Here is a 13,141-nt window from a genome sequence, read left to right on the forward strand (position 1 = left end):
TTTTTTGTGTTTTCATGTTTCTTCTTCTGCTGCTAAGAAAACTAGTACAATTAAAGCAAACATATTTATTTTTCTTAAAATATGTGTGCCATATAACCAAAAGTACATACAACAATCATTTTTTGAAAATGATATAGTTCATACAAAGTTCAACCCGTTTTATCCGTCAAAGAACTAAAAGTAACCAGCCATTTTTGTCATTAAATCAATATTAGCAAACCTTTTTACTTTGATATATTGTACACAGTACTGTTCCAAACTGCTCTGTTTCCGAGTCACTGTATATGCTGCTGGGTGATGATTATTAAGAGGACACATTTTCAATTATTTGCCTCCAAAAGAATAATGCTCAGTACAAAATGAATAGCTTATTTTAGATGCAGCATCGTTTTTTGATGAACATTATTTACCCACTTATTCTCTCCGGGTGTTTGAAAAGTGTATTATTTTCAACTTGAGCCATTCTCAGTTGCCTCCTCATGCCTGTGCAACAAGCAGTGTTCTTTAGTGCTTGTCACATCAACAACTAGCTCTTTAAAAGCAAAATATAAAGCAAAGTAACTAACAGCACAACATTTGTTAAAAACATGCAAAGCTGAGCTAAGCCAAAGCTCACACGAGCGCATGGTGCTGTGTGTGGTTTGCTCTCACAGCGGAGTACACACACTCCTGTGGTAACTCTTGCTTTTGCTTCACTTTTTTCACTTTTCTTGTGGAGTAATTCAGTGCTGCATAGTTTACCGCCTCTTCGTCTCCATCCTGCAAATCATATAGTCTATTAAATATACATTCCTTAAATATTAGGCCTGTAAAATAAAAAACACTTCATCCAAACCAAGTCTAGTGTTTGAATGTTTTAGTCTAAAGTCGTACATAGATGCTTTGTGCCTCCATATTTGGTGCATAGTTTCAAAGTTCAAAACATATTTACCAGGTCAGTTGATTCGTCCACTGCCGCCTCGTTGGCTCTAGGATTACGGGTGGTACACGTTGCTACTGCAGAAAAAGTTAAATAATGTTAGAGGGGGTTCAATTGTTCAATTGTCTGCTGAATTTCAAAGTAGAGTCTGGAGTTTTGCCCTTTTGTGGGAATTTTACTTTTGAATTTATTTTAGAAATATAACTACATGAAACTGTAATTATGAGTTCACAGAATATGTTGAGTACATGTATGGTGACATCATACATGACATGTCTGCATAGACATTATTATTTTAGAGTTAATCATTTAAGTTGCATTTCCCCTTTTGACAGATGAAGACATTTGAAAGGATGTTGAGATAACTCAGGACTCAAACTCGCAACCATTTTACACAAAGCTCAAAATGTATATCCTTTGAGTTAAACTGATAAATGAATACTTATACTTGCTTGATGAGGATTAAAAAGAGGGAAGCTTGGGAAGAAAATGATTCAACAATTAATATAAAAAAGGCCTCTGTAGGAGACACAAAGTGTATGAATGTTATGTGCTTGGGTTTAAGCCCAATGTGATGTTGGGTCTGTTATTACTGGGTACAATTAACCAAAGTTACAATAAAACTACATTCCTACATTTTAAAACATGGGCAAATAGTGATGCCTTAAAACCAGTTAAGCCCCATGCCCCTGGTATACCAGTTAATGCCCCATTAAGCTATCATCCTCTGATAGGTGGTTGTATTTAAAACTTTATTCAAACTACGGGATTTATATGTATTGAATCTCTCATCCCTAGTTCTTTGTCTTATATGGTTAATTAACAACAGCAAAACCACCTATTGAGACACTGTGTTAGTATATTTAATGGATGTGATGTGAACAATATAAAGAGTAGGACTCATTTCTTTGTATATTGTGTTATTTAAGCATATGCACAATAAAACACATACACAGATAAACATATTTCCTGTTTGTATGATGCTATTCCACAGGTCAATGGTTGGTAACGGTAGTGTTATGCTGTAATTGTGCCTGGTTGTCATCGCTGACATTTATGATGTTAAAAAGATACTGAGTTTTTATTTGTGTTGCTGTGAACCATGAGTCTTTCAATTGTTCAGTAACTGTTCATTTTCCAAGAATGACAGTGAAGACAAGAGACTTCTAGTAAAATATGTAGCCTTCTGTCTCCAAAACTGGACATTAAAAAGGAGAACGTTGACCATCTTCAACCACAGCCAAAGAGATCAGGTGAAAATCCTGTGCATTGAGAGGATATGGGGAAAAAACTACACAGAAAAACCCCCATGATTCTTTCAACCCTGCATTATTGTGCATTGCATCAGGTCTAAAGATTTTTTTCTACAACATACATGTTGACTCTTCTAGGACAAGGCCATGCCAGATAGTATTTAAAAATCCAATGAATAGTTACACCTTTGTTAACCAAGTTGAATTGTCCACTGACAAAGAGGTAGTATCATGCATTTTATACATCACATATCATATCTTATATGTTTTACATGTGCACTTTGAGACACTTATGACAATATGTTCTGGACACAATCTTTCTTTCAATCTTTCAGATCTCACATCCCTTTTTAAAGACCTTCTGCGTCAGAACAAGAAGCAAAGCCACATGCAACAGCTACACTGAGAGTCATGCGTTGTGGTGGGCCATCTCTCCACCCTTTGACCAAGCATCAAGGCAGTTACTCAGAATAGACCCGACTATGGGCCTCAACAGGATGTGAAGCAAGGAGAGAGGCTTCAGAAGCTTCATTGTTTAAGTTTGACTTCTTCATTTGCTCATTCAAAAGAAAAAAGTATATGTTTCAGATGCAACAAAAAGCATCTACAACCATTTGCAATCAAGATATTAACATATCATATATGGATATTTCATTAATTCACCACATTCAACAGGCCGTCTGTTCGTCAACAACTGACTTTAGCGGGGCTGTCAAACATTTTGGGGATAATCAGAAAAAGTGAACTTAGATAACGGTTCAAACTCCTGCTTTGATTAGACCTGGGTGGGTTCAGTGAATGATTGGCACCTCCCCTCTCTGACTGGGACTACAGATAAAAGGCATCAACTCGCAGTAAGGTGAAATGAAAAGGGTCATCACACAGTGAGATGAGTGTATTTCACTTGCCAACGAAGAAATACAAAAACAGGTAAATCAGCAGTGTAAGCCAAGCTCAGCTTCCTGAGGTTTATAGAATGATAAAGAAACAATTCCCCCTTTGTATTCACACCTCAGTGTGAAGCCCAGCCACAGCCGCGCTGAAGTTTCCATACATCACCTGGTTGTCAGTATGAAGCATTTATATCTGACTGTTTGTGTGAAAGTACAAAGCATGTTATGGCTTGTTGTCAACCATTGTTGACCCTGAAGAAAGCCACAAACCACAACATGCTGCTCGGACAGATGTTCTGGACATAGATAAGTCGCTATTTTTCTAATTATATTCTCTATACACCTTGTTGTCAAGAAACCCTAACTCTTTCTTCTTGGTAAATGATGATGCCAGAGTGAGGGGAGTTTTACTAGACTGCATTACATTGTTAGGTGTTCCTACTAAGTGTCAATAGTGTACGAGTGCACAGTATCATGACCCTGGATTGTTTGATGTTAATCACTTTGTAAATAGCCATCAGTTTCTTTTTTCATTCCTTGGTTTCTTCCGTCAGATAAAAATATGCAGGTCAGAAATGGTGTCAGGATGAATGTGTTCCTGTGATAATCTGAGGCTGTTGATCTGCTGCTTCCTCTAACAAGCTCTCTGCAAAGTGTGCATGTGTTGAGGATGGGTGGTTTGACAGCCCTCCTCTGCACGCTGTGCTCTTCCTGCTGAAGTGACAGGCAGAGGGGGCGGGTCATCAGAAATTACGTGAGGTTAGATTGGCTGGCTTGCACACTAACATGGCTGCTCTGTTTTTTCACTATGGCAAATGGCAGGTTATCTGTTCTGTGTACAAAAATCTGAAAAGATAAATAAATGCATTTCTAATTCAGTTGCAACAACAATGTGGTAGGATTAGAACTAAGAGACCTATATAGGTGTCAGATCCTTTTCAAGCTAATATTCATTCAATGTAAATTATTTTTAAATCTTCAGTTTGTTGAACCATTTGCCTTTTACAAAAGATGGCAGAAAGCACACTTTTTAATCATATCCCATAGGAATACATTTAATGCAGAAAAGGGGGGCAAATATTGTTGATGGCGTGAAGAACAAATAAATAAACTTTGATCGATAAAAATTGTCAGCTAAATGAAATGTAATGTTATGACGTTTACAAATTGGATCGTGTTTCATAAAATACACAACATTTCTCTGATTTGACCATCAACATTTACTACTGGTATGTTGAAATGTTTGGTGTTTTGTAAAATGTCAACTAATGGTACATGGAAATGATAAATGATGTAACAAATATGCAGTGCAGTCGCAGCCTAGTGGCTTAGCCTTCAATATGCCGACAAGGAGCGCCAACATGCCTTGATCATGTGAGTAAACTGCACTGTTTTTATCGGAAGTTGTGTTTTTGTCAAACACAACTTCCGACAAAATCATTCCTTATATACTATGGCCAAAGACATGATTTGTGACGCAACAGTTACCTTGATCTTTGACCGCAATATTCAAATCAGATAATCCTTGAGTCTGGTGGACAGTTGGGTCAAATTTGAGGAAATGACCTTGAGGCAAGCATGGGATATCATATTTTGACCACAACATTTTCATCAGTTAATACTTGAGTGCAACTGGACGGTGTGCAAGAGTTAAATAAAAAAACTCTTCATTAGCTTTAGATGCCAAAACCATGTTTGGCACCAGGCTATTTCTGCTCTAAAGTTTAGCTTCTTTACATGGAGGTCTATGCAGATCGCTCTGTTTTGGAGCCCGCCTCAAGTGGCCATTGGGTGAACTGCAGTTATTGTCACTGCTGCATGGCGAAAGTTTCATATTGAAAGAGAAGATGATTTAGATGATGAGATGATTACCCCAATTATAGCTTTCCATTTTACCTGAGTATTATCACAAAATAAAAGATTACAAATATTTATAAAAAATATTAATCAATACTGAAATATACTATTATTCATAATGTTAAAGTTAAAATATTGTTGATTCAGTTCATGCTCAGCCTAAAGATTTAGAAGCTATATGTGCTGTGCTGGCCCCCCAAGGCTCTGGGTGAAGTGCTCCCCAGCGTACAGGCCGTAGTGCAGGATCTCTGTCTGCGCTGCAGCCCAGGACATCTGCTTGGTGGAGAAGCGAGCAGCCCAGCGGCCCTGAGGGTCCACCGACACAACCCCCCCCAGACCACTGACTCTGGACTTCATGTAGGCCAGGCCTAAGTCACTGGCATCCTCCACGGACTGACCTGAGAGCAGAGGAGAGAGGAAAAAAGGTTCTGAATCAGGTAGAAGAGCTCATTAACAGGTCAGGGGTCAACCAGTGTACATCAGCGTAACAACAATAGAAAGAGTGGAGTGGAGATCAAAACACCTCAGAGAGATATGATGGTGTTGTATCGTACTTTTGTAATAAAACTGCCCTACAACAAATATGTTTGCAACATGTTTCCTGTTGATGTGACAACAATAATATTTGATAAAACATTTCCTAGAGCCTAACCATAATTAATTTTAAAAAAGTAATAGATTTTAATCAAAAGGACATAAATAAAGATGTTTCCACCACGAATTGGTGCATAAACCAATCAGAAAACAGCAAATGAAGAGTTAAACCTTACATATTTCCCAGTGAAGGAGCCCCACACTCCCCACTTTATATTTGTCCTTCCTAATGTTAAAATGAAACCATAGTCCTCATGTTTTGTTTTTTAAGCAATTTACAGTCCCTGACCAGAGCAGTAATTTAAGCCATACACTAATTTAATTATTTGCAGAAATTGCCTGGTTATAGGCACTCTTTCGTCACTGCAGAAATCCAGAGTGTGTTACCTTGCTCCATGTGGAAGAGGATGAGTCTGGCCAGAGTCACCTTCATGATGGGTTCTCCGTGGCCTGTGGTCGACACTGCCCCTACCTGGTCGTCAGCGTAACCTCCAGACCCTGCAGGGACAATTTGAGGGAAAAAAATCACTTTTACGTTTTCTTTAGATACATTTTGTAATTTTCATCTCATTGCAACGAATGATTGTCAAGCGGTTGTGACAGTATAGTAAGCTAGACATGTCTGAAGAGGCCAAAATCCACCTGAAGCTGTTTATTAATCACCTCTGAAACTCTGCGACACTGATGTAAAATTATTTAGCAACGGGTCAAATTTGACCCGCGGACAACTGGACGTTTTGTCTACAGAATAATCCCAATGCAACATGTGTCAGCAGTATTGAACAATAGGTTATCAGACAAAAAGCTCATAGTCAATAATGGATTAAGCAGACATTTTTCACTAACTAACAAACAACTTCTGCAGGTCAAAGGTCAGCTGCTGGAGAACGATTAGTCTAAAAAAAACACCTTCCAATCTGTTTGGTGCGATATTGATGTCAATAGATCTCGTGCTCGCTCTTAAAGGTTAACTCCAGACGGTTAGTGTGAGGACTAACCTATGCAGGGTGTGTCGCCGACCCGGCCCTCCATCTTGTTCAGAGTCCCCCCGGTGGAGGTGGCGCAGGCGATGTTGCCCTGCGAATCCACCGCCACTGCTCCAACTGTGCCCATCTTCCCCCTGCACGAGAAAACATAAAGGAACAGCAAAAAGTTTCCTTTAAAACATAATTTTTTTATTAAACGTTTATAATCACTGCAGACGTGAACTCAATAAAAAGGACACAGAGAAAGAAAACATAAAATCATTTTTTTTGTATTGGCATAAATAAACCACAATCATATTGTTAATATATATCATATTAAAAAGAATGTTGAGTTCATCAGTTTGCTGATATAAATTATTTTTAATTCACATGAAGACATCCAGTGAAAAAAGGGGAACATTTTGTTTTTACCCCTTTTTTTCACATTTCAGTTTTGAATTTTCCATACATAATCAATACTAACACATGCTAATAAGCCTGAAGACGTGGTGACTCACCATTGGCTCTCCACAAGGTTGGCATCAGGCATCAGGTTCTTTGCCCAGCGCACGCGGGAGTACTCAGTAATGAGGGACTCAGGGGACACCTCGGGGACCCCCATGGACCGGGCGAACTGACTGGCCCCCTCTGCTGTCAGAAATGAGTGACTTGTCTGAAATCAATAATCAAAGATCACATCCTTAAAGAGGCCTTACAGTATTATGCTTGTTGGGGTTTTCCCTTCCCTGTAGTATGTTATATAAGTTTTTGTACATGTAAATGGTCTGCAAAGGCTAACATCCCAAAGTTCCTCCAGAGGGATTTTCTCTCCCCCCCCCCCCCCCCCCCCAGCTCCATTGGACTCCTTTGTTTACTTCTGTGACACAGTGATATCACTATGTAACACTTGTGCTTCTATTGGCTAGTGCTCTAACACATTATGCATGATAGGCTCAGCGTTGGGAAATCTCTAATTGCTCGACCATTCATAACAGAGCTGGACAGCTAACCAATCAGAGCAGACTGGGCTCTGGTTTCAGACAGGCAGTATGAGAAAAATAAAGAGCTTTTTGAACATTAAAGCATGGTGACATGTCACAGTAGAGACAAAACATACAAATATGAACCTGAACATAAGCATAATAGGGCCCCTTTAAGTTTACATTTTGTATATTTGTATTCTCATTAATTTTTTTGCATTGAGGAAATCCAATAGTAAAGGAAATTAATTACGTTACATTACTAACATACTGTGATACTTAGATTAGGTTACTAATTATACTTTTTCACAGGTAATTAGTCATTATAATGCAATACATTTTTAACGTAACCCTCCCAAACCCTTACTTCTTCCTACTTTCGATTTACAACTCCCAAGTCTATGCTTTAACCATTCCATATTTAAAGGTACACACCTTGTCCATGACCAGTCTTGCCAGCTGGATGGGGTTGGTGATGTTGCGTACAGCGGACACAGCACCACTACCCAGAGTTAACCCATCCATCACAATAGCATCCATCTCCACCTCTCCTTTAATGTTCAGCACTGACCCACACCCTGAAACACAATTTGAGAAATGTTTGTATAGAGGTATGCCTTTGTGGAATAATAATCCTTATCTTTTATGTAAATAATCCTGGCAGTATGTACAGCATGTGATCCAAATATTAAACGGCAATTTATCCGTAGGAGTTCCACATATTTTTACAAGTGTAAAGTGGTCGTGGTGCTAGTTAGGGGCAGTTATTACCATATTACCACTTTAAACGTTCATTGTTACACCCCATTTTGAACCCAAATAATCCCCCAGATTCCTAAATTGATCACATTTTCATCAACAGCAGTTGTTAAAGTAATAAAATAAGTAAAGTTATCTTAAATGTAACAAACTGATAAAGAATAAGAATTGCATTTAGGGTCATTTTTTGTGTAAATATGTTCAGATGTGTAAGTATTTGCATGTGTTCATACAGTGTATTTCTACTTTGCTATTACGGTTATTAAATACATATAAGACATTTAATGGAACAGTACTACATGTTAATGTACAAAAACAAATATGAGTAAATAGATTTCACATTTAAGGTATAGAAAATCTACCAAACCAACTTAACAAAATTAATAAATGCAGTGATAGTGATTTTTTTTACAGATTTGTATTTATATGGTATATACAGATGAGGATATGTATAAATGCAGTATGTGTAAGAAGGATGCCATTATGCTGCATGTATTTAATAACAGAGTAGATCTGTATCATTACCTGCATTGAAACAGGGGTTATTCTCCATGTTGCTGACAGCCTCCACCACAGCGTCCATGCTGCTGCCCCCTCCCCGGAGGATGGTGTACCCCGCTCGGGCGGCAGAGCAAACCCCCGCACTGGCCATTTCTGACCGTTCCTTCAGGATAAGACCCGCCCCCCCATGTACCACTACAACTGGCAACATGTCATTCACCTGGGCAGGAAAGAGATAACACAGGATGTTAAATATTAAAGGAGCTACATGTAACATAAATGGACAATTTTAATATGATGTGATTAGTGTCCTGCAAAACTGACTCAGTTTCCCTCTGTCCACATTTCTGGTTCATCTTTAGGGCAGAATAAAGTCTGACTATCGAGATGTTATTTAGTTGTCATTGTTTAGAGATTAAAATTGGATAAGGTATCTTGCTGGTAAACAACAGGCCATTAAAAGAAGGATACATCGGTCAAAAATGTTACATTATGGCATTTTTCTTTAAATGCATTGTATAAAGCCATTTCAATGTATAACTTGCTTTGATTTAGCCTTTGGCATTTGTCTTACTTTTTTTTGTTTTCGTTTTGTGATGAATAACTGGAAATTCAGAGAAATAATACAGCCTTAATTTATTACAATATTTAATGATTAGATTACATAACTTGTTTTGCTTCACTAAATTGCAGTCTGCAGATACATGTTACCAGACTTTCTACAACTATCAATTGACATATTGCTTGTTTGTCATGTTTTTGAAGTCTATTATTTGGATTGGATTGGCATGTGTTGAAGCAAGCATCCCAAAATTAAAATAATTTAGACTTTTGAAAAAAGCTTGTAATTAAAATCGCATTATCGCATAATAGTTCCTAAGACATGTTTCAATAATGCTGCATGTTAGTTGTATTTTATTTTGAAAGTGTGATTCCCATATCCCGGAAATGATATTCCTGAGCTTTACCACTCCTCAGCGATATTTTGGTAAGAAAGGAGCACCTTCCTTGCTTGTTCGCTGTCTTGTATTCAGGTTGTCATTTGTATATTCTGTGCATGTAGGCCAGGGATGTCAAACTCAAATACACAGTGGGCCAAAATAAAAAAAACGGTACTAGTCGAGGGCCGGACTGGTTCAATGTTTATTGCAAAAGTTATTGAAATGAACTTATTGCACATATTAAACCTGCAACTAAAAAAGCTTAAGTGATTGCCTGTACTCTCAGTTGAACATCTTTGACAACCTTATACAGTCTATGTTGACAACACACATTTCACACTAAACTCGATTTTGAAACTTTTTCCGGTTGTGTTCAGCTAAGTGCAAGTATCATGCCAAATACAATAATCTAGTCAAGTGTAACCACAAGGCAACTTCTACCAAACAGCCCTTTACTAAAGGCCTTGTCATCTGAACATATCTGCACATAAAACTCGTCATGGCATGCACAAAAAAGCTCATTTCCAACCATCATTGCTTTTTTTCTTTATCATGTATTTTACTGCATTGAATAGGAACCCTCATTTGGGTGAAAGCTGTTGAGCAGCCCATTCAAGCCTTGCAATTGTAATTGACAGGGAATGTCGTTGGTTTGCATGGTGTTATATGATGACGATTAAATGTCTGGTTGTCTTTTTAAAGTCTTTACTGTCATGCTGCATGCACCTACCGCCAGACATGCAGCTGCTGCCCCTCCCTACATGTGGGCTCTCTCATTGCATTTAAACTGATGCTCAGAGAGCTGACCATGGTGCTGAAATACAAATCCAGCTAGTTGTACTATCCACACAGTGTGTATGACCCTTCAGATTTCAGAAAAATAATGCATAATCAAATGTCTTTCTTCAGTAAATCTTAGATATTTCAAATATCAGTTTTTCCCCAATTCGGTTTCTAACAATACTCCAATAAAGCAAATGTGTTAAAATGTGTGTGTGTGTGTGTGTGTGTGTGTGTGTGTGTGTGTGTGTGTGTGTGTGTGTGTGTGTGTGTGTGTGTGTGTGTGTGTGTGTGTGTGTGTTTGTGTGTGTGTGATAAAAAGGAAGGACAGATGGAAGAGGTGGGAGAGAGAGAGAGAGAGAGAGAGAGAGAGAGAGAGAGAGAGAGAGAGAGGGGAAGAAAAAAAAGGGTGTCATTCTCCCACGCAATGAGTGGTGGGAGGGGGGAGGAGGAGGAAGAGGAGGGGGCAAACACTCTTACTGTGAATGGTTTCAGATACAATACTGGAAAATGGCTCTTTAGACATTTTGTTGATTGCTCATTGACTTGCTGAAATAATGGTTAAACTAAACACTATACAATTGATTGCATTCTTTTTTAAAGGTTACAATTCCATACATTTCCCTATAATTTCATTGTCGCTCCTAAATATGAATGTAAAAATGTATAAAGAAAGTTGAAGGGGTGGTTAGCAAATGTATGCCATAGATTTAAGGAGATTTAAAGGAGTCATCTTATAAACTGAACCTCATTTTATTTTTTTACTGCTTGAATGCCAATTAAGGCATAAACCCACATTATTATCTGTTATTCTGTTATTACATTTCCATGTGAACTTATGTAGTTCCAACTTAATTCCAACTTAGTGATACATTATTACGTTTTAGGGGGTTTAGCCCTTAAACATGGCAGATCCATCCCCATATATCAAGAGGTAGGATTTTCAATTACAGTAATGTCATTTAAGTAAATGTCTGCTAAGTCATTTCATTTTCAAGATGTTAAGTCAGCAGATTTTAAAGTGTTATACCACTTTAAGAGCGCAAACAATACTGTAGGCATTATGTTATCGTAACCTTTAATTATAATCCATTTGTTTTATTTTCATACTGAATATATATCCCGGCTCCCGTGGCTCTGAGTCCCCACGAGTCTGCAGGAAGTTTCACTGATCCGCGTCCCCTCCCCTGAGCCAAACGATAACTTCTGGAAGCTATCCTACTTGCTAAAGTGTAGGCAGATGGACTGGGGTACGTTGTAATGTTATTTTACATGTTATAAAGAGAGTAGCGAGTGACGCAATTGATAGTTTTAATTTGTACGTCACACCAGGTGTAGGACTCAAAGGACTCGGGTTAATGGAGAGGGGAGACTCGTCACGACCAGCTCATCTCTAGGATCCGGGTTAATGATCCGGATGAATCAGGACTCGCCCATCTCTAGTGTCAACGGGAGTGACAGTCCGCACACACACAAGACCGCGATTACAGTATTGCAGGAGCAAACAAGCCCAAAATATATAATTTTTACTCCGAGTGGGTGGATGATTATTTTGTTATCTATTCCAATTCAAAGTCCATCTGTCTCATCTGCAGTGTGAGCGTGGCTTTATCGAAGAAGGGTAATTTAGGAGCGGCATTTCAAAACAGTGCACAAACGCTACGAGACGGAATTCCCTCCTAATTCTGCCCTACGCTCCCAAAAGGGGAGGGACCTGATAGGACAGCTAAATGCACAGCAGTTCATTTTCACCAGGCCCAACAACAAGAGCAAGGCTGCTACCATAGCATCTTATTGTCAGTCACGTTCTTGCTAAACACATGAAGTCTTTCAAAGACGGCGAAGTTGTGAAAGAAGCATTCCTGGAGGCTGTCAACGGGCTTTTGGGGGACAGTAAAAATAACAGTAGCATTTCAACAGGTTTTTGATCTAATAAAAACTCAAGTTAGATACCGTTATTAATCAGCTGTAAGTTTTAGTTTGTTTGAACTTATTCATTATAATTATTGTACAAAATAGTATAAGAATTCAAACATTAAGATCTGTTCTGTTTAAATTGATTATAGTCTATTATCAATTCTGGTTAAGAAACTAGTGTTGCTTGCATCCTATTTTAAAGGCATTTCTTTGTATACTCTACTAAAATGCAACAAAAAAAGGGTTTGATTCTATTCATTTTGTCATATGTGGCAGCACTGTTCAATGTTTCTTGAAAACATTACCCACTGTAGTATGTGACGTGTGAATAAACTCCAACTCTGTATCAACAACACTGTTGTGTAGCTTCAGTTAAATACTTGTATGTGTGTAGATTAGAAAGAGGTAAGATAAAGGATCTGCAGTATTTTATGAAGTATTCATCGTACAAAAGTCAGTTTTATACAAGTAGAAGTGTGTATTTACCTGGTAGTAGGCTGTCAGTAATGGTTACGCCTCTCTATTTGGACTGGTAGATCTTGGCAGACTGGCAACTTTAAAAGTAGCTCTCGGTTCAAAAAAGGTTGGGCACCCCTGCTCTAACCTGTCAAGCCCCAAGCCTGTTTTTCAGGTCTCAGGCTCTAAAATGACATTTCCAGAAAACAAATGATCATACAGTAACTACACTTCTAAAAGGGGAACATTTATAATCTTTTTTTCTCAAAGTAATGATAAACCTGTGAGTTGGATGTAGAAAAGTCAGAATCAATATAAATGTTTTT

General features: G+C 38.2%; 1 protein-coding gene across 1 annotated transcript; it reads right to left on the reverse strand.

The window, feature by feature from the left end:
- Positions 1 to 4,569: 4,569 nt before the first annotated feature.
- Positions 4,570 to 12,856, reverse strand: LOC307034480 (isoaspartyl peptidase/L-asparaginase-like). Its single transcript, XM_079673314.1, has 7 exons — positions 12,846 to 12,856; positions 8,746 to 8,941; positions 7,897 to 8,039; positions 7,000 to 7,154; positions 6,515 to 6,636; positions 5,904 to 6,014; positions 4,570 to 5,320 (listed from the first exon to the last, which is right to left on the reverse strand). Exons 2-7 carry the CDS (start codon positions 8,930 to 8,932, stop codon positions 5,097 to 5,099), a joined length of 942 nt encoding a protein of 313 aa, XP_079529440.1. The 5' UTR covers positions 8,933 to 8,941; positions 12,846 to 12,856; the 3' UTR covers positions 4,570 to 5,096.
- Positions 12,857 to 13,141: the final 285 nt, after the last annotated feature.

Source organism: Notothenia rossii, assembly GCF_949606895.1.
Source record: "Notothenia rossii genome assembly, chromosome: 3".
In the NCBI taxonomy this organism is placed as follows: Eukaryota; Metazoa; Chordata; class Actinopteri; order Perciformes; family Nototheniidae; genus Notothenia; species Notothenia rossii.